The 25,529-nt window shown below is 36.8% G+C and overlaps 1 protein-coding gene across 2 annotated transcripts in view; it reads left to right on the forward strand.

Annotated features, from left to right (window-relative positions):
- The first annotated feature begins 3,174 nt into the window (after nt 1-3,174).
- Nucleotides 3,175-25,529, forward strand: part of M1AP (meiosis 1 associated protein) — a 70,053-nt gene continuing 47,698 nt past the window's right edge. Inside the window, exons 1-3 of one of the 2 annotated variants that reach the window (XM_054593604.1) lie at nt 3,175-3,429; nt 21,009-21,194; nt 24,715-24,883. In XM_054593604.1, the coding sequence (XP_054449579.1) occupies nt 3,190-3,429; nt 21,009-21,194; nt 24,715-24,883 (595 nt within the window). In that variant the 5' untranslated portion in view covers nt 3,175-3,189. The remainder of the gene's footprint in view (nt 3,430-21,008; nt 21,195-24,714; nt 24,884-25,529) is intronic. The other variant, XM_054593603.1, reaches the window with a different exon arrangement.

A 25,529-nucleotide genomic window follows, 5' to 3' on the forward strand; every position in this document is an offset into this window, starting at 1 on the left:
ACTTAACCTTATCTGGGAAGCACTTTATCTGCCCATCCATTCTAATTGATAGTTTTTCTGGATAAAGTAATCTTGGATGTAGGTCCTTGCCTTTCATAACTTGGAAAACTTCTTGCCAGCCCCTTGTTGCCTGAAAAATCAGCTGATAGCCTAATGGGCACTCCTTGGTAGGTAACTGTCTCTTTTTCTCTTGCTACTTTTAAGATTCTCTCCTTATCTTTAATCTTGGGTAATGTAATTATGAAGTGCCTTGGTGTGTGCTTCCTTGCGTCCAACTTCTTTGGGACTCTCTGAACTTCCTGGATCCCCTGGAAGTCTATTTCCTCGGCCAGATTGGGGAAGTTCTCCTTCATTATTGTCTCAAATAAATTTTCAATTTCTTGCTCTTCCTCTTCTCCTTCTAGCACCCTATGATTTGGGTGTTGGAACATTTAAAGTTGTCCCAGAGGTTCCTAAGCCTCTCCTCATTTTTTTGAATTCTTGTTTCTTTGTTCTGTTCTAGTTGAATGTTTATCTCTTCCTTCTGTTCCCAGTTGTTGATTTGAGTCCCAGTCTCCTTCCCTTCACTGTTGGTTCCCTGTATGTTTTTCTTTATTTCATTTTTCATAGCCTTTGCTTTTTCCTCCATTTTGCGACCATAGTAAACCAGTTCAGTGAGCACCCTGATTACCAGTGTTTTGAACTCTGCATCTGATAGGTTGGCTATCTCTTCATTGCCTAGTTGTATTTTTTCTGGAGTTTTGATCTGTTCTCTCATTTGGGCCATATTTCTTTATCTCGGAGCACCTTGGAATTCGTTGGAAGGGGCAGAGCATTAGGTATTTGCCAGGGTGGGGCAACCCAGGTCACTGAGTTGTGACTCTGTCTGTGGGGGAGGGGTTCAAGAGGAAACAATGCTGCTCGCTCGGCTCTCAGCTGGCTTTCAGTCACTTCCCCTGCTACGCACAAGCAAATTGGGCCCTTACAGTGCTGATTCCTGGGTGGGTGGGTTTGTGTATGTTTTAGGACCCTGTGGGTCTCCAGTGGACTCTCCTGTGAGTTTTTCCTGCCATTGCAACCCCCATTTTTTTATAGCCAGAGGTTTTGAGGCTTTCTTTTCCCACACTAGAACCTTGGATTGCACAGTCTGTCTCCCTTCCCAGGTGTTCATCCAGTTTATCTGCATGCAAATGTGGGACTGCCTGGGCCTCCAGCAGCCACCTTGCCATGTGTCCTCTCCACCTCAGCTGCCCCTCTCCACTCCTCCTACTGATCTGGTTGAATGTTTCTTCTTTAGCACCTTGGTTGTTGGACTTCCATACAGTTCAATTTTCTGGCAGTTCTGGTTTTTTTTTTTTTTAATTTGTTGTTGTCCTTCCTTTGCTTGTGTGAGGAGGCAAAATGTATCTACCTATGCCTCCATCTTGGCCAGAAGTCCCAGTTACTTTGTTCATTTTAAAAATGTAAATGGAATCATACTATATATATTCTTTGTATCTTGCTCCTTTTATTCAATATTGTTTCTTAGAGTCGTCCATGTTGTTGCATGTAACTCTAGTTTACTCATGTTTATTGTTGTATGTGTAAATATACCATAATTTAGCCATTCTAATGTTGATTAGCATGTCTACTATTTTCAGTTTGAAGTAATTGTGAAAAAGGCTATTATGAATAGTCTTTTCACTGCCACAATCTGACTTTGTTCATGCACCTTATGCATGTCATTATTCACAGATTATATGATTGTGAACGAAAAATATCCAAAAGGATCTATGGGTAAATCATTATAATTAGTAAAAGTTGCAGCAAGGTTGTTAAATACAAAATCATTATACAGATATCAATTACATTTCTAGGCATTAGCAACAAACTAAAAACAAAATTTAAAAAGGTGTCATGTAATTAATATTAAAATTAGCAAATCACAAAGAATAAAATTTAATAAAATGGGAGAAGACCTTTTGAAGAAGATAAAACTAAATTATTTTATATTTTCTATGTATACAATCATATCATCTGCAAACAATGAGTTTTATTTCTTTCATAATTCTTTTCATATATCACTCTTTTCAATTTGCTTATATGTTGTTTAGGATTGTTACATCTAAATTCATGAATGAGATCATCCTATAATTTTTTTCTTATAATTCTCTTATTTGATTTTTATATCAAAGGCTATGCTAACCTAGTAAAATTAGTTGAGCAATGTTCCCTCTCCTGTTCTCTGAAAGAAGTTGATATTAAAATTCTTGGTCTTTGAGAGTTTCTTGGAACTCATCAGGGAAATCATCTGACCCTGTTGTTTACTTTGTGAAAAGATATTTGACTACCAATTGTTTCTTCAATGGTTATAGAGCATTTAAGTTTTTAAATATTCTTTTTATTTAGTATTTTATGTATTTTTCTAGGAATTTGACCAATAAAGCCAAAGGTCAAGTCAGGAAGGGTCTTGAACTGGTCTTGAAGGGGGGAATGTGGTCATATTTTCATTTTTAAGAATTACTATGTACAAAAAAAATGTGCTAAGCACTCATAAATAAAGTTGACAAAACAGGTGATCCACCCTTAGGAAACTCACAATATAGTGGAAGAGGTGCTCATAGAAACAAATTACTATACAGCACAATAAATGCTAATAAAGTTTATGAGGGGAGATAGCTTACTCTGGGACTGAAATTAAGTTTTGTGTAACTTTTTGGATAGTTCTGTTCAGCATCTCTAAGCATTCTCAGTCTTACATTACAGGCAAATGTCAGATCTCTTGAGAGCTATTAAGATGGGATAGACTTCCAAAACATTCATTATTTTCAGGTGTATAAATCAGTGGTTTTTACTGTATGCACGAGTGTGGGCATCCATTACATTCTATTATGCCAGGATGTGTTCATCCCCCTAAAAGAAATACTTCATCCATTAGCAGTCATTCTCAATTTCCCTCTTCCCTCAGCCTCTCACAACCATTAATTTACTCTGCCTCTGCGGATTTGTCTGTTCTGGATATTGACCATAAATGGAATCATACACTTAAAAAAATTATGGGATAGCCTGCATTGAGGACCTTGACTTAGTATTTGGTGACTCCTTTCTGGACTGTCTGTTTCAACAGAGCATATAACACAGTTTTACAAAAACCAGGAATTTCTCTTTCCTCCCTACAGGTGTAGAGAATAACCAGGTGGTGGCTACAGGTCCGCCTCTGGTCTGGCTGCCATGTATCATGGACAAACCACTGGCAAAGGGGCCCCCACTCCAGCACAGATTTACCAGCAACCTCCGAGGCTTCTCATTGTGCACATCTCTCTACCATCCTGGGCTGACATCTGCTCCAACCTCTGTGAGGCTCTGCAGAACTTTTTCTCTCTAGCCTGCAGCTTGATGGGCCCCAGCCGCATGTCCCTCTTCAGCTTATACATGGTACAAAATCAGCACGAGTGCATCCTCCCATTTGTGGTAAGTATATCTATATTTGTTCATTTTATTCTGCTCTAGAAACCTCGTATCACCGCTATTATTATTTACAGCAATAATTGTGCCTGTTCCCATACCCAGTACCCAAGAAACAACACAACGAGAGCCCGATTTCATCCTGAAAATAAGGGAAACCCCAAAATTATTTATATGGGAGTTTAAATAGACATGTTTCCCCCCTTCACTCCTGAGAGAAACCTTGGCATTTACATACCTCTGGGATATAAGCAACTGACTCCTTTTACACATACCCCTTTAAAATGCAAGAATAGGGAAATAAGTCTCTAAATTTCTTCAGAAGTCTCTTGCTATTCAAGTGAATAGTCAAGACTTGTGCTTTAAACCAGGTTCCAATTTTCTTTGCTCAGATAGCCCTAACTGTGTAGAGACACGAAAATGTATTCTTTACAGTTTTACACAGAGTTTCAGGAGGCAAAGGCTGAGTCAGGGGCAGCGCTTTTACCAAGCTCCCTCACACATTGACAACTTTCTCTTTTTCTCACATATTTCCAAACCATGACTTTATCCCGTATACAAAGTTCAGAATCACAGGTATCAGAAAGACTTCAGATTCTAGGGTATCTCCTTCCTGAGACAGCTTGCTGTTGAGATAATCAAAGAAGGCCTATCAAAGATCCAGGACAATCACCTCTACCTGGTGGAAACAAGACCTCCTTTCCCTATTATCCATGGCATTTATGTGAGAGCCTGAACTCCCACCTTCCTACATAACATTAACAAGTTATCTCTTCCGTTGCGGTGGTATAGGAGAAGGCAGAGTGAAGGTCATGTGGGGAACACTAGTGAGGCACCTTATTTCCAAGGCAGGGTGGTGTCAATGAAGGCCTACTGGAAAAGCAGGGCTTTTATGCCCACCTGACGGTTATGTAGCTTCCCCATTCCCAGAGTGTCAGTGGGCGCCATGTAGAGAGACTAAACTTTTACCCCTACCCAGAAATAACACAGCACCCTCTCTTCTGGGTTGTAAAGAGACACCAAATAGAGTCACACCCCACCTGGCAATAATTATCTGGAAACTTCACTTTCCCCATTTGGCACAGTGTCAGAGGAGCGCTGCTAAAGCTGAAGATTTAAAGAAGATCTGGGATTTTATAACATAATACCCCAAGTGTCCAGAAAACAACAAAAAAAATCACTCATCATATCAAAAACCCAATAAAATCTCAACTTGAATAAGAACACAACAGACACCAGTACTGAAATGACACAGATGTTAGAATTATCTAAAAAATATTTTTAAGCAGCTATCATAAAATGCTTTAACAAGTACTTATGAACATAAAAGGGGATAAAAGAGTCAATCCAACATGAAGACATAGCAACCCTATGCTATGCATATCCACCACCAAACAACAGAGCTGTGAAATATGTGAAACAAAAACTGATAAAACTGAAAGAAGACAAATCCAGAATTATAGTTGGAGATTTCAGTGCCCTTCTCTTGAAAGTTGACAGAACAACTAGAGAGAAAATCAACAAGGGTGCAGAAAAACATTAACCATTTACAGAATACTCCACCCAACAATAGGAGAGTACAGATTCTTTTCAAGCATCCATAGAACACATAGAAAAGTAGACCATATCCTGGGCCATAAAAGAAACTTCAGCAACTTTGAAAGAATTGAAGTTATACACAGTATATTCTCTAACCACAATGGAATCAAACTAGAAATCAATAACAAAGATAACAGGAAAATCTCCAAACACTTGGACACTAAACAACACTTTTCTAAATAATTCATGGGTCAAAGAAGAAATATCAAGGGATATTTTTTAAATGAATAAAAATTAAAATACAACATGTCAAAGTTTGTGGGATCCAGCTAAAGCCAACAAGGATATTTTATAACACTAAATTAGAATAGTAAGTGTTTCAAATTAGTAATATAAGCTCTTCCCCAAGAAACTAGAAAAAGAATAGCAAAATAAACCCAAAAACAAGCTGAAGATAGGAAATGATAAAGAGCATGAATCAATAAAATTGAAAACAGAAATATGTTGAAACAAAAAGCTAATTCTTTGAAATGATCTATAAAATTGACAAACCTCTAGTAAGATAGACCAAAAAATAGAGAAGATGTAACTCAATATCAGAAATAAAACAAGGAATGTCACTAGAGACCTCGTAGACATCTGAAGGATAATAAGAGAATACTATGAAAAAGTTTACATACATAAATCTGAATAATTAGAAGAAATGGACTAATTTCTTAAAAAGCACAACTACCACAATCTAATGTGAAGTAAACAATTTAAATGGCCCTGAAACTATGAAAGACATTTAAAGCTGAAAAAGTAATCACTAGGCCTGGATGGTTTTACTGGATAATTGTACCAAATATTTAAAGAAGAATTAATGTCAATTCTATATAATCTTTTCCAGAAAATATAAGGAAAGGAAACTCTTACCAACTCATTTTATGAGGCCAAAAAAAGGAAACTAAAGACCAACATCCCTCATGCATATAGATTTTTAAAAGAATCTTAATATAATATTAACAAATATAATTCAAAAAGAACTATAAACCATGATATAATACAGTGAGGTTTATTTTGAAGATGCGAGGTTGGTTCAAAACTTAATAATTATTAAAATAATTCCCCATATTAAAAAGCTGGAGAAAAAGTAACATAAACGTATCAACTAAAGCAGAATAAGCATTTTATTAAGCCCAACATCCGTTCATGATAAAACCTACAGCTAACATTACTTTTAAAGAGTAAAGGACTGAATGTTTCACCTTTAAGATTGGGAATGAGGCAAAGAGGTCTGTGTTTACCACTCTTATTTAACATAGTACTAGAAGTCTTAGGTAGCACTTAAGTAAAGGATAAGAAAATGAAATAAGCCCTGGCCTGTGTGAGTTAGTTGCCCTATACACTGAAAGGTTGTGGGTTCAGTTCCCAGCCAGGGCACACACCTAGGTTGCAGGTTTCATTTCCAGTAGGAGAGCCTATGAGAGGCAATCAATTGATGTTTCTCTCTTTCTCTCTCTCTCCTCTGACCCCTCCCTCTCCCTCCTGTCTCTGAAAAAAAAGAAAAAAAAAATATCCTCGGGTGAGGATTTAAAAGAGAGGAAAAAAAAAGAGAAAGGAACGAAGGAACGAAGGAAGGGAGGGAGGGAGGGAGGAAGAAGGATGACAGGCATACAGGTTGCAAGGGGACATGATGGTCTATGTAGAAAATCCCAGGGAATCTAAAAAGAAGAAGAAGAAGAAGAAGAAGAAGCACCTCACAGAACAAACAAGTGAATCGACAAGGTTGTATAATAGAGTGACATAAAAAATCAGTTGTATTTCTATACATTGGCAATGAATATGTGGAAACTGAAAAATAAATTTTCATTTACAATAGGCAATAGCTCAATAAAATAAAATACTTAGGAATAAATCTAATAAAACATCCTGAAAACTAGAAAATGCTGATAAAAGAAATCAAAGATCTAAAAAACTGAAGAGGAGCTATACCATGTTCATGTACTGGAAGATTCAACAGTAAAGATGTCAGTTCTTACCTACTTGATATATAGGTTTAATGCAATTTTTCTAAAAATCACAACATGATTTTGTTTTGTTTCATTTTTAATCGTCACCTGAAGATATGTTTATTAATTTGAGAGAGAAAGAGAGAAACATAGAAGTGAGAGAGAAACCTCAATCAGTTGCCTCCCGGACACACTCCAACTGGGGATAAAACCCAAAACCTAGGTATGTGTCCTAGCCAAAAATCTAACCCACAACTTTTTGGTATATGAGATGACACTCCAATCAACTGAGCCACCCAGCCAGGGCACAGCACAATTCTGTTTTGTTTTGTTTTTTAAATATACAAGCTTATTCTATAATCTATATGGAAATACAAAGGAAATGGAATAGCTAAAACAATTTTGAAAAAAAGAATAAATTAGGAATCACTCCTCTTATATAGATACAGTAATCAAGATTGTGTTGTACTGGTGGAAGAATAGACACACATATCAAAGGAACAGAATAGAGAATGCAAAAATAGATCCAAAGAAATATATCTGCCCCTACTAGTATAGTACATTTGGTTGGGCATCATCCTGCAAACCAAAAGGTCACCTGTTCGATTCTCGATCCGGTCATATGCCTGGGTTGCATCCCAGTCCTTAGCTGGGGTGCGTGCAGAAGGAAATTGATCGATGCTTCTCTCTCACATCAATGTTTCTTTTCCTCTCTTTCTCTCTCCCTTCCCCTCTCTCTAAGAATAAATAAATAAAACATTTTTAAAAGAAATCTATCCAACTGATTTTTTATGAAGATTCAAAAGCACTCCAATGTACAAAGGATAGCCTTTTCGATAAATGGTGCTGGAGCAGTGGGACGCCCATGGGAAAAATAAACCTCAACCTAAACCTCTTATCTTATTAAAGAAGTAGCTTAAAATAGATCATAGCTTTAAATGTAAAACTAAAACTTTTAGAAGAAAACATAGGAGAAAATTTTCAGGACCTAGAGCTTCATGAAGAATTCTTGGACATGACACCAAAGGCACAATACATAAAAGAAAAAAATGACAAACTAGACTTCATCAAAATTAAAAAATTTTGCTATGCAAAAGACCTTGTCAAGAGAATAAAAAGACAAGCTCCAGACTGGGAGAAAATATTTCCAAACCACCTATTTTACCGATTGTGTGTGTGTGTGTGTGTGTGTGTGTGTAATTCAAAAGTGGAAAAAATGCATGAAGAAAAATTTCACTGAAGAGGGTATATAGATGGCAAATGAGCACATGAAAAGATATCTAACATCACTAGCCATCAGGCAAATGCAAATTAAGACCATGATGAGATAGCACTACACACCTAATAGTACAGCTAAAGCAAAATAGTAACAATACCAAATACTGGCAAGGATGCAGAGAAACTGGATCTCTCGTACAGTGCTGCTGGAAATGTGAACTGACACAGCTATTCTGGAAAATAGTTTGTAATATTCTTAAAAGTCTAAATATACTTACTATATGACACAGCAATTGCACTTCAGAACATTTATCCCAGAGAAATTAAAATTTACATCTACACAAAAACATATAGTTAAATATTAACAATAGCTTTATTTGTAATTGCTAAAAACTTGAAACAACCTAAATGTCCCTTAATAGGTCAGTAATTAAGCAAATTAGTATATCCATACCACAGAATACTACTCAGCAATAAAAAGAAATGGACTATTGACACATACAACTTGGATGGATCTTAAGAGCATTATGCTGAGTCAGGAAAAAAGGCCAATCTCATATGGTCACGCACATCAATTCTATTTATGTAATACTCCCAAAATAACAAAATTATAAAGATGGAGAGCAGGTTAGTGGTTGACAAGGGTTGGGGATGGTAGGGAGTGAAGGTGACTATAAAAGCATAGCATGAGGAAGAGCTTTGTGGTGATGTAATAATATGATATAAAACTCTATGCACACATTGTACCAAGGTCAATTTCTTGGTTTTGAAATTGTGCTCTAGTTATACAAGATGTAACCACTGGAAGAAACTGGGTGAAGTTCTCTATGTATAATTTTTGCTGTTTTATGTAAATCTATAGTTATTTAAATATAAAAGGTTAAAGAAAAACAAAGATGACCTTACACACTCACTAGAATGGCTGCAATTAAAGACAGACAATACTGATAGGCAATACTAAGTGCTGGTGAAAATGAGGAAAAAATATAACCCTCATTCATTGCTGATGGGAAGGTTAAATGATACAACCACTTTGGAAAATACTTGTCAATTTCTTAAAAAGTTAAATATATACTTTCTACATAACCCAACAATTCCACCCCCAGGAATCTACCTGACAGAAATTAAAACATACATTTCACCCAAATAAATGTACATGAATATTCATGACAGTATTATCCATAATAGCCCCAAACTGGAAATTATCAGTATAGCTATTAACTGGTGAATGGGTAAACAAAATGTATAACTATCACTGTATATAATTCACAGATTATCTATTTTACAAGGTACTGAAGACAGAGTGAAAGTGATACTGATGCTTATAGCCATGCGGCAGATATATTCTTCTGTTGTGCCATTTTCCTTGCACATGTCTGTCCCATGACCACATTTGGTTGTGATGTCTGTCTTCTGTTAGGCAATAGGGGTAGGGAAAAGTAGAGAGTGATCTGGAAGTACAAATGGAAGATAGCCAACATAAGAGGCTCTTTGGAAAATGAGGTCATGTCCCAAACAAAGGTAAAATGATTTTTTCCCTCCTCAAGTGACTGTTTTATACATCTGGCACTCCTCAGTACACCTGGCCTTAAATGAATCCCTTGATCCTTTAATTACTCTATTAGGAGAGGCAGACCATTCTAAACTAAAAGTTTCTAACTAGTATCTCAGGAAAAATTGCAAGCCAAAATATTTTTTCCCAAAAGAACAAAGTTCAAGCCTGGTTAAAAGCTCAAGAAAATCACTGGAATAATGCCATTACTTTATGTATAATATAATCAAAATTTTGAGGAAAAATGTTACTTTAAATCCATTGTCTCTGGCCTATATAAGTGTCTGGTATTTCTGTCTGCAGATATAGCTCAAAATATAAATAGAGAAAAGATAGCAGGTAGGAAAATTGCCCAAAACAAACACCTCAATATAACTTATTTAATTTCTGAGTATAATCAAATAATCCTGAACTTTTAATAAGGAATCATGACAGCGGAATCATAATTAAAATATTAAAATTCCTTTTATATTCCTTGTGACCTTAATATAAATAAATCTGACCAAAGTGATTAATCTCCTCTCAAAGCAGTTTCAGAAGAATTCCCTTATTGTGAAGGTCTTACCAATTGTTTTTATTTTTTAATTTTTTTCAATTACAGTTTACATTCAATATTATTTTGTATTAGTGTCAGGTGTACAACATAGTGGTTAGATAATCATATACTTCACATAATGTTCCCCCAGATATCTCCAGTACCCCCCTGGCACCATACACAGTTACCTTACCAATTCTTTTATCTTTTGATGAGAATGGAGAAGTTACTTAAATCATAAATCACCTACAGTGGGATTTTAGGACTATCAGTGCTCTAATTTGGCTATCTTGTGGTCCAAGTTGGCCACTCATGCCTGTATTCCAGCAAGCAGAAAAGGAAAAGGGGCGCAGAAAAGGAAAAGGAGAAAAGAAAACCCCTGCACCCTTTTTAAAAACTTATCAAAATCTGCTCCCATCAGCCCTAGCAGGTGACTCTGTTGGATCATCCTTCCACACACCAAAAGGTTACAGGTTAGATTCCCCATCAGGGCACATACCTAGGTTGCAGATTTGACCCCCAACTCAGGGCACATATGGAAGACAACCAATCAATGAAACAATCAATGTTTCTCTCTCACATCAATGTTTCTCTCTTTCTCTTTTCCCTCTCTCTCTGCCCCCCTCCCTCTCTCTCTCTCTCTCTTTCTCTTCCTCTCTCTCTAAATATCAATGAATATATCCTCTTATGAAGATTAAAAAAAAGTTGCTCCCATCACTTTGCTTACCGTCATCCCACTGGCCAGAACTTAACCACACTGAAACTCCTAGGTGTATGAAAGGAGACAGACTGGGAAATATAGGATCCCAGCTAGTCATAGTGCCCACATAAAAAGTGACAGTTTTGGTATCTAGGTAAAAAGGGTAAATACTGAGGGACAACTGGAAATCTCTTCTGCCACAGTATAAACCCACAAGAAAAAAATTAACAAGGGAAGAAAAATCACAACAAAATTTTGAAAGATATATACAGGTGAACAATTGATAATGACTTAGCAGTCCAAGAATGCTAAATCTTAAGACAGTAATGGGAAAAGCCAAGGAATAAAGCAAATTATACCACCAAGTCCTCATAAGGCTTTGGAATTGGCAAAACCAAGTACTTCTGGAGGAAAGAATGAAGGTCAAACTAAAAGTCAAAAGATGTTGAACCTTATGTCCTCTCTTCTACTCCAAAAGCAACAAACTTATGCTTCCCTTTGTAAGGGGTATCTCAATATGCTCCACACCAATGGACCCCTAGAAAGTTCACCAAGGTAGAAGGCCCCTAAATTTTAGTCAAATTTATTTCCTACCATCTTTCACACTAATGTTTTGCCAGTAAGCCTAGAGTAGTTGCCACTTCTTGCTCACTAGGTCCAGTCAGCATAATGTCATTAATGCAATGGGCCAGAGTGATATCTTGTGGAAGAGAAAGGTGATGAAGATTCCTGTGAATTAAATTATGACATAGGGATAAAGAGGTGATATACCTCAGAGGTAGGACAGTGAAAGTGTGTTGTTGGCCTTGGCAGCTAAAAGCAAACTGCTTCTGTGGGACTTTATAAATAAGAATGGAGAAAAAGGTATTGCCAGATCAGTAACTGCATACCAAGAACCAGATGTGCTAATTTACTCAAGCAATGAAACCACATCTGGTACAGCAGCTTCGGTTGGAGTCACCACCTGGTTAGCTTATGATAATCCCTCATTGTCCAATATTCACCTGTCTTCTACACGGGCCAAATAGGCGAGTTGAATGAGGATGTGGTGAGAATTACCTCCCTCCATCTTTCAAGTACTTCATGGTGACACTGATTTCTGCAGTGCCTCCACAGAATGCAAAATTGCTTCTGTTTACTGTTTTCCTAAGTACAGACAAATCTAATGGCTTCTGCTTGGCCTTTCCCACCATAATAGCTCTCACTCTACAGGTCAAGAAAAGTGTTAGGGTTCTGTTAGCTGTTAAGTATGGCTGTTCCAATCATGCATTCTAAAACTGAGGAAAACAGCCACAGGGTGCATTCAGGGACCCAGTGGACCCACGGTGAGACAGACCTGAGCTAAAGCTCCATTGATCACCCAATATCCATAAGCCCCTACTCTGACCAGGCCACATTGATGTTTGAGATCTCCTGGAATTACTTTCAGTTCAGTGACAGTGTCCAGTCCACCCTAAAAGTTCTGATTATTTCTTTTACCTCAGTGAACAGTTACCCTGATAAAAGGCCTTTTGGGAAGGATTAGAGAAAGATTAATAGTATAAATTTTTGGAAATGTACCAGGGTACTTCCTCAAGGGGACCCCACATCCCCTTCATTCAAGGGTTTCTGGGTCTGTAAACTGGCTCAAGTGTGGGAATGATTGAGGGTCACTCAAATGGTTAGTTTTCTAGGTCCACAAAAATGTTCTAAAAAGGATAGCTTCATGGTAAAACAGCTTTGTTTTTTTTTTTTCTAGTTGTGTAGCAGGCAATGTGTTTATTCAAAATGAATGTCTCTGAAATGAATGACTTGGCAATCAAATGCTTAATGTCAGGCAGTTAATTACAATTAAAAAAAATTAATTGTCAGGCAAGTACACTACAGTCTCCCAGCTCCTTGCCTCTTGCAAGGGATTGCTTCTTATAAGTGGTTGATTAGGAGTAAAATATCCAGTGCAGATAGTTTATATATCTCTATTGCCACATCATGTCATGGACTATCAGTGCTCTCTTTACTATTTGAATAGACTTATTGGCATCTTTAAATCTAATCAGATTAAAGATCCAATTCCAGAACCAATTCAGAAAACTCATCCTTAACATTCTCTTCCTCTGAAAACCACTCTCAGTTCCAAAATCTGTCTTGGTCAGAGTTCTCCAGAGGAACAGAAGGAACAGAATGGAACATATATATAAATTCTAAAATTTCATGGATTTTTAAAAAATAAATATATTTATATCTATAAATATATGTGGAGATTTATAATTGGGAATTCATTCATATGATAATGGAGTCTAAATTTAATGATCTGTCATCTGCAAGTTGGAGACCCAAGAAAGCTGGTAGCGTGTAATTTCAGTCCAAGTCTGAAAGCCTGAGAACCAGAGGAGCCAATGGTGCAAATCCCAATCTTAGGGCAGGAGAATACCAAAGTCCCAGCTCAAAGAGGCAGACAGGAAGAAAAGAGGGGCAGTATTTCCTCCTTCCTCTGCCTTTTGTTCTATTCAGGTCCTCAACAGGGTGATGCCCACGCACACTGGGGACAGTAATCTACTTTATTCAGTCCACTGATTCAAATGCTAATCTCATCTGGAAACATCCTCACCAACACGTCCAGAAATAATGTTTAGTCTGGGCACACTGTGGCTCAAGCAAGTTGACACATAAAATTAAGTAACAGTAGTTTAACCATTCTAAATTGATAAGTTTTTTTTCCTTGACATTTAGAGGATATCATTCTACTGCCTTCTGAATAACAATGTTGCTGTTAAAAAGTCTTCTGTTAGTCCAATAATAGTCTCTTAATAAATAATATTTTTAATATCTGGCTGATTTTAAGAACTTTTTGAGCTATTTTGTGTTTAGTGTGTCTAAATATGGATTTCTTTTTATTGCTCCTGCTTGGTGTTTGTTGCACTTTATGAATCTAAGGGTTCATGTCTTTCCATTGATTTTGGAAAATTCCCAACCATTACCTCTTTGAATATTGCTTCTTCCTCATTATTTCTATTCTACCTACCCCTCTGAGACTCTAATTAAATAAATATTAGATCTTCTTACTTTTTATTCCATTTCTCTTAACATATTTTCCATATTTTCCTTCTCTGTCTTTCTGTGCTGTGTTCTGTAGTATTTTTTCAACATTATCTTCCAAGTTGATAATTCTTCAGTAGTGTTTAATCTGTCAATTAACTCATTCATTGAGTTTTTTATTTCAATTATTATAGTTTAATTTATAAAAATTCTATTTGGTAATTTTTTAAATATGTCTGGTCCTTTTTGATAGTTTTTTATCCTTTGTTCATGGTTTTGATTTCCTCTATTTCCTTAAACATCTTAAAAATATTTAAATGTATTTGATAATTCCAGTACCTGAAATGGTTGATGTTCTAATTCTGCCATTCATTTCTGCTCTCACTTGTGATGTTTATTTTATCACTGATTTTGTAATTTTGGATTATGAGCATATGTTTAGTTGATTTTAATATCTGAGAATTCTGTGAGGCCTGAGTTTAAGCTGTATATCTCTAGAGAGGATTTGTGTTTCTTGAGCCAGGTGGCCTGAGGTGCTATAAACCCAGGACTACTTTAAATAATGTTTTAAACTTAGAGTTTCTTAGACCTACAGGTAAAGTCAAATCCCAAACCCACATGAGAGGAAGCATGTGGTTTCTAGTTCTCAGCAGTAATTTCTTTTTCATTTCTACTCAGAGCTCACATTAGCCAACATGTGTTATTGTCATCTCCCTATATATCAGTGGGCAGATTCATTCTAGCCCCCCTTTTCACTGAGAAAACAACCTTTCGAACAGTCTTAACTTTGAGCCAAGTCACAGTTCCAACTCTCCTCCTTATATTGGCTAAGGCCTTGTCTCCTGCTCCCTTGAAACACAAAGCCCTAGATTCTCAAGATCAGCAAGTAAAGATAACATTTTTAACACTGTGGTTTCCTGTTTCCTGTAGTCCCCCACTTTGGTACCTGGGAATTTCCCTTAATTTCTTATTGATTCAACTATGCTTTTAAAAGGTATTTGTGTTTTATCTAATATGTATAGTGTTAGATGGTAGAAGAGTGCATTTCAGATACCAACTTTATTTATTTATTTGTAGGTGCTTTTTACATACTAACAATATCAATGTCATGCTAATCATATATGTTGAAAATATTTCCCCAGTTTGTTTTTTGTTCTTAACTTTATTCTCTTTTCCTTTACAGAAAAATTATTCTTTACGTGGTCAAATCTCTCCATTTTTTCCTTTATGGTTCTCTACCTTTATTATCATGTTTACAAAGGCCTTCTCCACTTTGAAATAATCTCCTTTTTTCCTATTATTTTTATAGGTTTCTATCAATAAACTTTATTTTTGAATAATTTTAGATTCATAAAAAATGTTGCAAAAACAGTACAGAGATTCCTGTATATGTCTTCATTTTCTAACTTACATTTTTCATTCCCCTGAAATTTATTATATATGCATTCATTTATTCAAAAATAATTTGTTTAGCCCAGGATGGTGTGGCTTAGTGGACTGAGCACCAGCCTATGGACCAAAAGGTTGGCAGTTCAATTCCCAGTCAGGGCACACCTAGGTTGCGGGCCAGGTCCCCAGCTGGCAGTGTGCAGGAAGCAACCAGTTGACATCTCTTGCACTGATGTTTCTCTCCCTCTCTTTCTCTCTCCCTTCTCCTCAAATAAATAAATAAAACCTTTAAAAATAGTAATTTGTTTAATATCAACTGTAGTGTTCTAGGCCCTGCAGACATGGCAATGAAGAAGCAGATAGGTTTCTCCTTTAATAGAGCCTATATTCTAATAAGATAGACAGACAATAACTGGTCAACATACTTTGGAAAATGTCATCTATTGTGGCTCTTATCCCTTTGTATTCTGAGGCTACTGATCTCACTTATTTCTAAAGTTATTAGTAAGCTGGAATTATGGGGGGTTTTTAGGTACCTAGTATATCATAAGCACCTAATAATAAAGTTTTTTTAATGGATAAGTGAATGGATTATGTCATTTACATGAATACTTTTTTTTTTAGTTATTTTGTCAGTTGTTGAACAGGAACATTAAACCAATACAAACCCCTTGTGCTTCATCAGCAATGTCTTAAATGCTTTTAGAAGGTAATAGTGATGAAAATAATAGCCACAGCTAACACTAGGCACAAACTGTGTGCCATGAATTAATTTACATAAGACTTACTCTTTAAGGTAAGTATTCTCATTGTCCATAATTTTTTTGTTGAAGAAATTTAGGCTTAAGAATTCACAGCCAGTAAGAGGGAGAGCCAGGTATGGAACTCAAGTATATTTGGATCTAAAGCCTGAGCTAAAACCTAGCTACTTGTTTAGCTAAAATAAACTGATTATTTCTTAACAAGCATTCTCTACTCTTGTCAAGCACATTGTCTCTTTCTCTCTGGCACATACTTACTCTCAACCTCCATACCATTGGTCATATTGAACTTTCTGTTTCTCTACCCACCACCCCCACCCACACACACATACACACATAAAATATTGTATTTTCACAAATGTTACCCTTTCAATTCTCAGTCCAATCTCACTTCCTTTTCAACAATGCTTACCTTTCTTTTTCTGAACTTCTAAAGCATCTATAGCCTATGACAGTCTCTTCAAACTGGGGTACATATAGTCCTAAGGCTACAAGAAGACTTCCCAGAGTACATAGGGATAGGTAATTTTAAAGAATTGATATACAGATTCTCAATTTCCATGAGTATTCTTTTCTAAAACTTCCTTGACTAATTATGCCTATGATGAGGTCATCAGGCTGCTTCTCCATTCCCACTAACCCTCTCACAATTACCCCCTTTCACTTCACAAAGAAAATCCAAAGTAAAAAAAAAGAAGAGAGCTACATATTTTCACCCATTATGATTCTTACTGTGATGAATTGCCATGTAGTTTTAAAACATTCAAGGGCATTAAACAAAGAAATAATTCAAAATGTTGGTATCAGTGTAATAAAGTAAATGACTTACAAATGGTTTTAGTCTTTTCATGCATGTGGTTCCCAATTTTAATAAACTTGAAGAAAAAACAAATTGAATAGCAACTGATAGATCATTAAAATAATTTTTTTACGGGTAGATCGCTATACCTTTTGGCATACAACTCAAGAGGGATTTGACAATTTGATTGACATATTTATGAGGACAACATTTTCAGAATTATAACAATAAGGAATAGGAATAGAATTCATATTAAATGTTGCATGATTTGAGCAGCAAGTAATTTATTTATTCACACATACCAAAACTAATTGAAGAAAGAACCCAGAATGTTCATGCCATTAAGAGATTCATTTTAAATTCAAGTTCATGCTTAATGCCAATTATTATATATCAGAATCGAGTAATATGTGTCCTAATTGGTTTATATATGAACAATAATTCTAAATATAACTCAGTCTAGATCACCCCTTAGAGCCTATGGTCATAAGAAATTTTAAAATCTTATAATATTTAGTTCTGATGTAGAGAAGTATGATAAGATGAAAAATAAAAGATTCATGGCCAAGATGAGGCATAGGTAGATACACATTGCTTACTTGCACACCAGAAGAAGGAAAACAACCAATTTAAAAAGCAAAAACAACCAGAACTACCAGAAAATTGAACTGTATAGAAGTCTGACAACAAAGGAGTTAAAGAAGAAACATTCATCCAGACTGGTTGGAGGGGCAGAGATGGGCCGCTGGGATAAAAAGGACGCTCATCAAGGTGACAGCTGGCAGACCAGGTGGTCCCACATTCGTGTGTGGGGTAAACTGGGAGGAACAACTGGGGAGCGAGACAAATCACACAACCCAGGATTCCAATGCAGGGAAATAAAGCCTCAAAACCTCTGGCTGTACCTAAGTGCCCATCAGTAAATGAGTGGATCAAAAAACTGGTACATTTACACAATGGAATTCTGAGCAGCAGAAAGAAAAAGGGAACTCCTGGATTGAGGGAGGGAGGGGGGATGGAGCAGGGGAAGGTGGTGGGGGGAAGACAGAGACAAATGTATTTGAAAAAATAAAGAAAATAAATTTTTAAAAAAAAGAAAGAAAAAGGGAACTCCTACCCTTCACAACGGTATGGATGGAACTGGAGAGTATTATGCTAAGTGAAATAAGCCAGGCAGTGAAAGACAAATACTGTACGCTCTCACCTATAAGTGGAACCTAATCAACAAAACAAACAAGCAAGCAAAATAGAACCAGAGGCATGGAAATAAAGAACAAACTGACAGTGACCAGAGGGGAAAGAGGAGGGGGTTAACAGGTGAGAAGAAGAAGGGGAAGGGTCAAGTCAAGGAACATGTATAAAAGACCCATGGACAAGGACAAATGGGTAGAGGGAGGATTGAATGTGGTGGGGGAAGGGCAGGGGAAAGTAATGGGGGGAAAGGGTGACAACTGTACTTAAACAACAATAAAAAAATTTTTTAAACCTCTGTAAAAATCTGTGGAGGTTGCAGCAGCAGGAGAAACTCCCAGTCTCCCAGGAGAATTCACTGGAGGGGCCCACTGGGCCCCAAAACAATTAACATTATAGTAACATTATATGAAATGTTAAAGGGACTTATCTAAGAAAAAGAAGAAGATCAAAACTATGAACAGCAAAATGACAACAAACTCACAACTATTAACAACTGAACCTAAAAAACAAAACCAAACTAAGCAAACATCTAGAACAAGAACAGAATCACAGAAATGGAGATCACATGGAGGGTTATCAGTAGGGAGAGGGAGGGGGGAAAGTGGGGAAAAAGGTACAGGGAATAAGAAGCATAATTGGTAGACACAAAATAGACAGGGAAAGGTTAAGAATAGTGTAGGAAATGAAGAAGCCAAAGAACTTATATGTATGACCCATGGACATGAACTAAACAGGGGAATGCTGAAGGGAAGGGTGATACAGGGTGGAGAAAAATATGGGACAACCGTAATAGCATAATCATAAAAATATACTTAAAAAATAAAAATAAAAGATTTCCAATTAAAAAATTGCTACATCATGATAAAACTGTAGGAAAAATGAAATGGAAATATGAGTTGAAGCAGAAAAAGCAATAATATAAATATCTGTTAAAAAGAAAAAAGTTTGCTCATATACTTTTAAATTGAATAATGGTGATTATCGAATTGCTATGGTATTTAGATAATATTAAATTATGACTTGAAGGGTGTTATAGTTTTATCTCTATTTATTTATTTTTTTAGAGAGAGGGGAGGAGAGGGAGAAAAAGAGGGAGAGAAACATCCATGGGAGAGAGAAACATGGATCTGTAGCCTCTTGTGTGCACCCCAACCAGGCACTGAGCCCCCAACCTAGGCATGCCTCCTGATAGGGAATCCAACCAGCAACCTTTTGCTTTGTGGGACAATGCCCAACTAAGCCACACCAATCAGGGCTATAGTTTTATTTTTAAATATTGATATTTAAAATATGCTGGAAGTTACATCCTTAGCAACTACTTACATTCTGAACTTTTAAATCTAGATGTCAACTTTTTTTTTTTTAAGATTTCAGTCTTATTTATTTTTAGACAGAGGGGAAGGGAGGGAGAAAGAGAGGGAAAGAAACATCAATATGTGGTGGCCACTCCACACATCTTACTGGGGGCCTGGCCCACAATGCAGGTATATGCCCTGACTGGGAATCAAACTAGCAACCCTCTGGTTCACAGGCCAGCGCTCAATCCACTGAGCCACACCAGCCAGAGCTAGATGTCAACTTAAAATGTATAAAGAAGTATATCATTCTTCAGATTCTTTTGGATGTACATGAAATGAAATGCTCAAAGGCTGCTAGTCTCTATCTTCTCATTTGTTCTCATTTTTAAGTAGGTTTCTCATCATTCGATCTCGATTGCAAGTTCTCTTTAAGTATTATGTCCTATTTCTTGTGTTTTTTCCAAAGACTCAAAGAGAGGAACTTGTCAGCAAAGTCAGTAGCTGTGGAACTGAGTGGGGCAGCATTGGCTTAAACAGTCTTTGTACCCTGGCAGTCTTTGGAACTCATGCTCATGAATTTTATGTGCATTTCACAAATATTTCTTAGTTTGCTCTTTTCTCAGGAAGGTTTCCTTATCCTAAAATATAATTCCTTCCTACTCACTTTAAATAGTGTCACAGATTTTCATTCCACATTTATTCAGAATGCATATGAATAAGTGCATTCTTAGGATATGTAACATTGATCTACAATTAGATTATATTAGATTACTTCCTGATAGCAAGTTTGGTTCTTTTTAAGATTTTATTTATTTATTTTTAGACAGCAGGGAAGGGAAGGAGAAAGAGAGGGAGAGAGACACCAACATGTGGTTGTCTCTCACATGCTCCCCAAGTGAGGACCTGGCCCGCAACCCAGGCATGTGCCCTGGGCTGGGACTCAAACCTTTGACCCTTTGGTTCTCAGACTGGCATTCAGTCCACTGAGCTACACCAGCCAGGGCCTGATAGCAAGCTTTTATAAAGGAGGGTGAGGAGAATCAAGAAGTTTACCTCTTGGCTCCTTGAGTAGACTGAAGACTAAACCAATATTTACTGAAGTGATTCTAAAGAAGTAGAATCCACTAAAGAGTAGATTGGTAAGACCTTATCAGTTATGAACAACCACATCAAAATCCCCATTTCTAGGAAAACATCACTCTTGAATAGAGAAGCACTCAGTGCTTAGACTGAGAAATAAAGATGATGTGTAGGTATAACTCTGCTAAGCCCACCCCAAAGTAAAACTAAGCAGTCACAATTGGACCTTCCATTGGGTGAATAAATAATTTAAAACACTTCCTTTTCTGTTTCTGGTAACTCGACATAATCAAAGCTTTTAGACTGCAAATTTTCTTTCTTCTGGTATAGGGAAGATTTGAGTGCAGTACCTAGAACATAGCAGGCATTTAGTTAATTTGGTCAAATAAACAGATTTTTAGGGACTCCTAAAGAGAAGGGACTCCTGAGGAGTAAATGGTAATGAAGTTAGACTCCCAACAATTTGAAACCTGGGTCACTAAACATTTTATCTTTGATTCGTTTTTTTCTGCAGCAAGTGAAAGGAAACTTTGCTAGGCTGCAGACCTGCATCTCAGAGCTCCGAATGTTACAGAGAGAAGGTTGTTTCAGACCGCAAGGTACTTCCCTGCAGCTGGCAGTAGAAGATGGGCTCCAGCAGTTCAAACAGTACTGCAGACATGTGACCACGGGTGCAGCGCTGGCCTACACTTCCCTGGAGGTAAGAGATGCTGGCCTTAGGAGCCTAAGCCATCTTCCGATTTCAGTCGATCCAGATGTTCACTATTAATCTTTCTTAATCATTCTTATGTTGTTCTATGTTTCATACACATTGAATGTAATTTTCTTTTTTAATTTAATCTTGATTGCATTTTTTCCATTATCGTTTAGTCCCTTGTACCCCTCCTTGAATGCAATTTTCAAGACTAGATTTTCAGCCCCTTGCAGGCAGGAGATATGGTCCCTTTTTCCTATCATCTCTGTAATTCTTCTTACACAGCTAGGCATAGAGAGACGCATTAAAAATGGGAACTAAAGTGAGTTACAGTAGAACTAAAATCAAAATAAAATATGAATATGCCATCTGCCTTTGGACCTTTGGAACTTGTAAGGCAATCATTAAACTGCCTGGATTGTTGTCTGTTTTTATATATTCTGAGTACCCTTAAGAATTTACAGTTGTTCTTGGATTGCTTTATAAAGTATGATTGGGTAACTACTCTGCTGTACACCTGAAACTAATGTAAAATAATATTGAATGTAAACTGTAACTGAAAAATAAATAAATGATAATAATAAAGAATCACCACATCTAATGAAGTCTGTCTCAATATCAGGTAAAATAAAAAAAGAACTTGCAATTGTTTTAAATCAAATCTTGGCATCAAAATGAGTAAATTTTTTGAGATTAGCAAATATGCGAGTGTAAAACTTTATAAAATTCTGGTGCCAGACTGAGGTAATCTTAAAAATGTAATAAGTCATGACTGTATACTCCATTGAGTGTGTGAATGTGAGTTAAAACACTCTCAGTCTCTGGTAACCTCAGGCATCAAACTGAGTTTTAAAAACAATTTAAAAAATAATTGTACTTTGATCTGCATCTCTCTTCATCAATCAAAATGTCCAAGAACAAAAAAGAATTGCCTCCCAGAATTTTAAATTCAAGGCAAAACTGCTAATAAAAAGAGTGTATTCATTCAAGTGGAATAAAATATTCAAATTTTTCACAAACACTTCAGTATTCCTTCATATCAGATATATTGATCAAGGGTGAGTACATTTTAGAATTAAGAGATCCAAAAAAAAAAAAAAAAAAAAAGAACTCAGCTGGATCTAGGTTGGGCAAGGAAAGAACTCTACATGGAAGGACCACTGTGGAAAAGGAACATATAGGCTCTGTGCCTTTTTCTTTTCTTTTCTTTTTGTTTTTTTGCTGCTTACTCTTTATTTTTTTCTCTTTTTTTATTTTTAAAGGTATATTTTATTGATTATGCTATTACAGCTGTCCCTTTTTATTTCTCCCCTTTATTCACCTCCACCCTGCATGCCCCCACCAGCATTTCCCCCCACTTAGTTCATGTCTATAGGTCATACATATAAGTTCTTTGGCTTCTCCATTTCCTATACTATTCTTAACCTCCTCCTGTCTATTTTGTGCCTACCAATTATGCTTCTTATTCTCTATACCTTTTCCCCATTTCCCCCTTCCCCACTGATAACCTTCCATCTGATCTCCATTTCTGTGATTCTGCTCCTGTTCTAGTTGTTTGCTTAGTTTGGTTTTTGTTTTTTAGGTTCGGTTGTTGATAGTTGTGAGTTTGTTGTCATTTTGCTGTTCATAGTTTTGATCTCCTTCTTTTTCTTAGATAAGTCCCTTTAACATTTCATATAATAAGGACTTGGTGATAATGAACTCCTTTAACTTGATCTTATCTGGAAAGGACTTTATCTGCCCTTCCACTCTAAATAATTGCTTTGCTGAATAAAGTAATCTTGGGTGTAAGTCCTTGCCTTTCATGACTTTGGATACTTCTTTCCAGCCCCTTCTTGCCTGTAAGGTTTTCTTTTGAGAAGTCAGCTACTAGTCTAACGAGGCTCCTTTGTAGGTAATTCTCTCCTTTCGTCTTGCTCCTTTTAAGATTCACTCCTTATCTTTAATCTTGGGTAATGTAATTATGATGTGCCTTGGTGTGTGCTTCCTTGGGCCCACCTTCTTGGGGACTCTCTAAGCTTCCTGGATCTCCTGCAAGTCTATTTCCTCTGCCAGATTGGGGAAGTTCTCCTACATTATTTTTTCAAATAAGTTTTCAACTTCTTGCTCTTCCATTTCTCCTTTTGGCACTCCTATGATTCAGACGTTGGAACATTTAAAGTTGTCCCAGAGGTTCCTAAGCCTCTCCTCATTTTTTTTGCATTCTTGTTTCTTCATTCTGTTCTGATTGAATGTTTATCTCTTCCTTCTGCTCCAAGTCATTAATTTGAGTCCCGGTTTTCTTCCCTTCACTGCTCGTTCCCTGTGTATTTTTCTTTATTTCACTTTGCATAGCCCTCACTTTTTCCTCTATTTTACAACCATACTCAACCATTTCTGTGAGCATCCTGATTACCAGTGTTTTGAACTCTGCATCTGATAGGTTGGCTATCTCTCCATTGCTTAGTTGTATTTTTTCTGGAGTTTTGATCTGTTCTTTCATTTGGGCCGTATTTCTTCCTCTCAGTGCTCCTGTTACGTTGTAAGGGGCAGAGCCTTAGGTATTTGCCGAGGCGGGGCAACCCACTTGGCTGCATTGTGGCACTGTATGTGGGGCAGGGGTCAGAAAGGGAACAATGTCACTTCCTTGGCTCTCAGCTGGCTTTCAATCACCTCCTCTGCTACCCACAAGAAAACTGGGCCCTTCTGGTGCTGATTCCCAGGTAGGTGGGTTTGTGTACATTCTAGGACCTTGTGGATCTCTCCAACAAATTTTCCTGTGGGGTTTGGAGTTTTTCCTGACACTACAATCCCACAGGTTTTTATCGCCAGTGGTTTCGAGGTTTTCTTTTCCCACACTGAAACCCTGGGTTCCATGGTCTGTCTCGCTCCCCAGTTGTTCCTCCCAGTTTATCCAAACACAAATGTGGGACTGCCCGGTCCACCAGCTGCCACCTTGCTACTCATCATTTCCATTCCAACTGCCTGTCTCGGCCCCTCCTACCTGTTTGGACGAATGTTTCTTTAACTCCTTGGTTGTCAGACTTCCATACAGTTCTATTTTCTGGCAGTTCTAGTTGTTGTTTGTTTTTAAATTTGTTGTCCTTCTTTTGGTTGTGTGAGGAGGCAAAGTGTATCTACTTACGCCTCCATCTTGGCCCGATGTCAGCTCTCTGCTATTCAGTACATAGTGAGTGGAATTTAAGGATCCAATTTTATTTCCTCATAAAATCAAAGCATTTCGAACAGAACAGATATTCCCAGTGCTTCACACAACCTTAAAAAACTAAAACATAAGGATGGCTTCTCAATGGCCACTTTCTGAGGTAGGCTTACCCTATTTGAAAGGGTCCTGTGATGACCCCAAAATAATCTGTCAAATGAAATTTGATTTGTAAGTTATTGTACAGTTGAACCCTCTTCTTTGCCCTTAAGACAATAGCCATTACCGCAGACTTCTCCTGTGTTTATCCTCTAGATCTAACCTATGTTCCTCATTCTGCATGCCAGGGAAGGCAGACACACTGATTCTTGGATTTATTTCTAGATTACTATTCTGACTTCCCAACCTGGAAAAGAATTGGTCAAACAATTGGAGCATGGATTGAAAGATACAGACCTATTCAAGGTCAGAAGGCTTCAGGTGGTTGAGATCATAAAGGAAGCCCTAGGGTGTATGGACTCAGCATCCCCTGTGGAAGAGTCCAACAATGATGGTAAGAATTAAATTAAAATGTAAAAAGAATGGTAAGAATTTTAATGAGTAGTGTTTTGCAGGTCAGGAAGATTATTTTCCATGGTATTTTTATGTTCTTAAATGAAATGAAGCCAACAGATTTTACTGTGGGTCAGAACGGTGTTTCTAGGTGTTAGAGTTGAATTTTTAATCATACTTTTTTATTTCAGAAACAATATGTAATGAAAAGTCTGAAATATTATAGGTGTAAAAAGTAAAAATTCCTTCCTCTTGTAATCACTTTTAAGAGATTCAAGTATACATCCCAATGTTACTTTAAATAGACATTCATACAAACACATATGTGTATGTGTGTGTATATATATGTGTATACACACACATGTATATATATACATACACACATTTGTCCCTCAATATCTGCAGGGTAGTGATTCCAGAAGCCCCACAGATACCAAAAGCTGTGGATGCACAAGACCCTCATGTAAAGTAGTATAGTATTTGCATGTAACCTGTCCACCAGCATAATTTACATCATCTCTAGGTTACTTATAATATCTAGTACAATGTAAATGCTATGTAAATTATTGTTATACTGTATTGTTTAGGGAAAAATGATCCAAAAAATTTTATACATGTTTAGTACAGATACACTATCATAAGTCTGA

This window comes from Pteronotus mesoamericanus, unplaced genomic scaffold, assembly GCF_021234165.1.
Source record: "Pteronotus mesoamericanus isolate MK-2021 breed Mesoamerican mustached bat unplaced genomic scaffold, CSHL_Meso_final scaffold_45, whole genome shotgun sequence".
Taxonomy (NCBI): domain Eukaryota; kingdom Metazoa; phylum Chordata; class Mammalia; order Chiroptera; family Mormoopidae; genus Pteronotus; species Pteronotus mesoamericanus.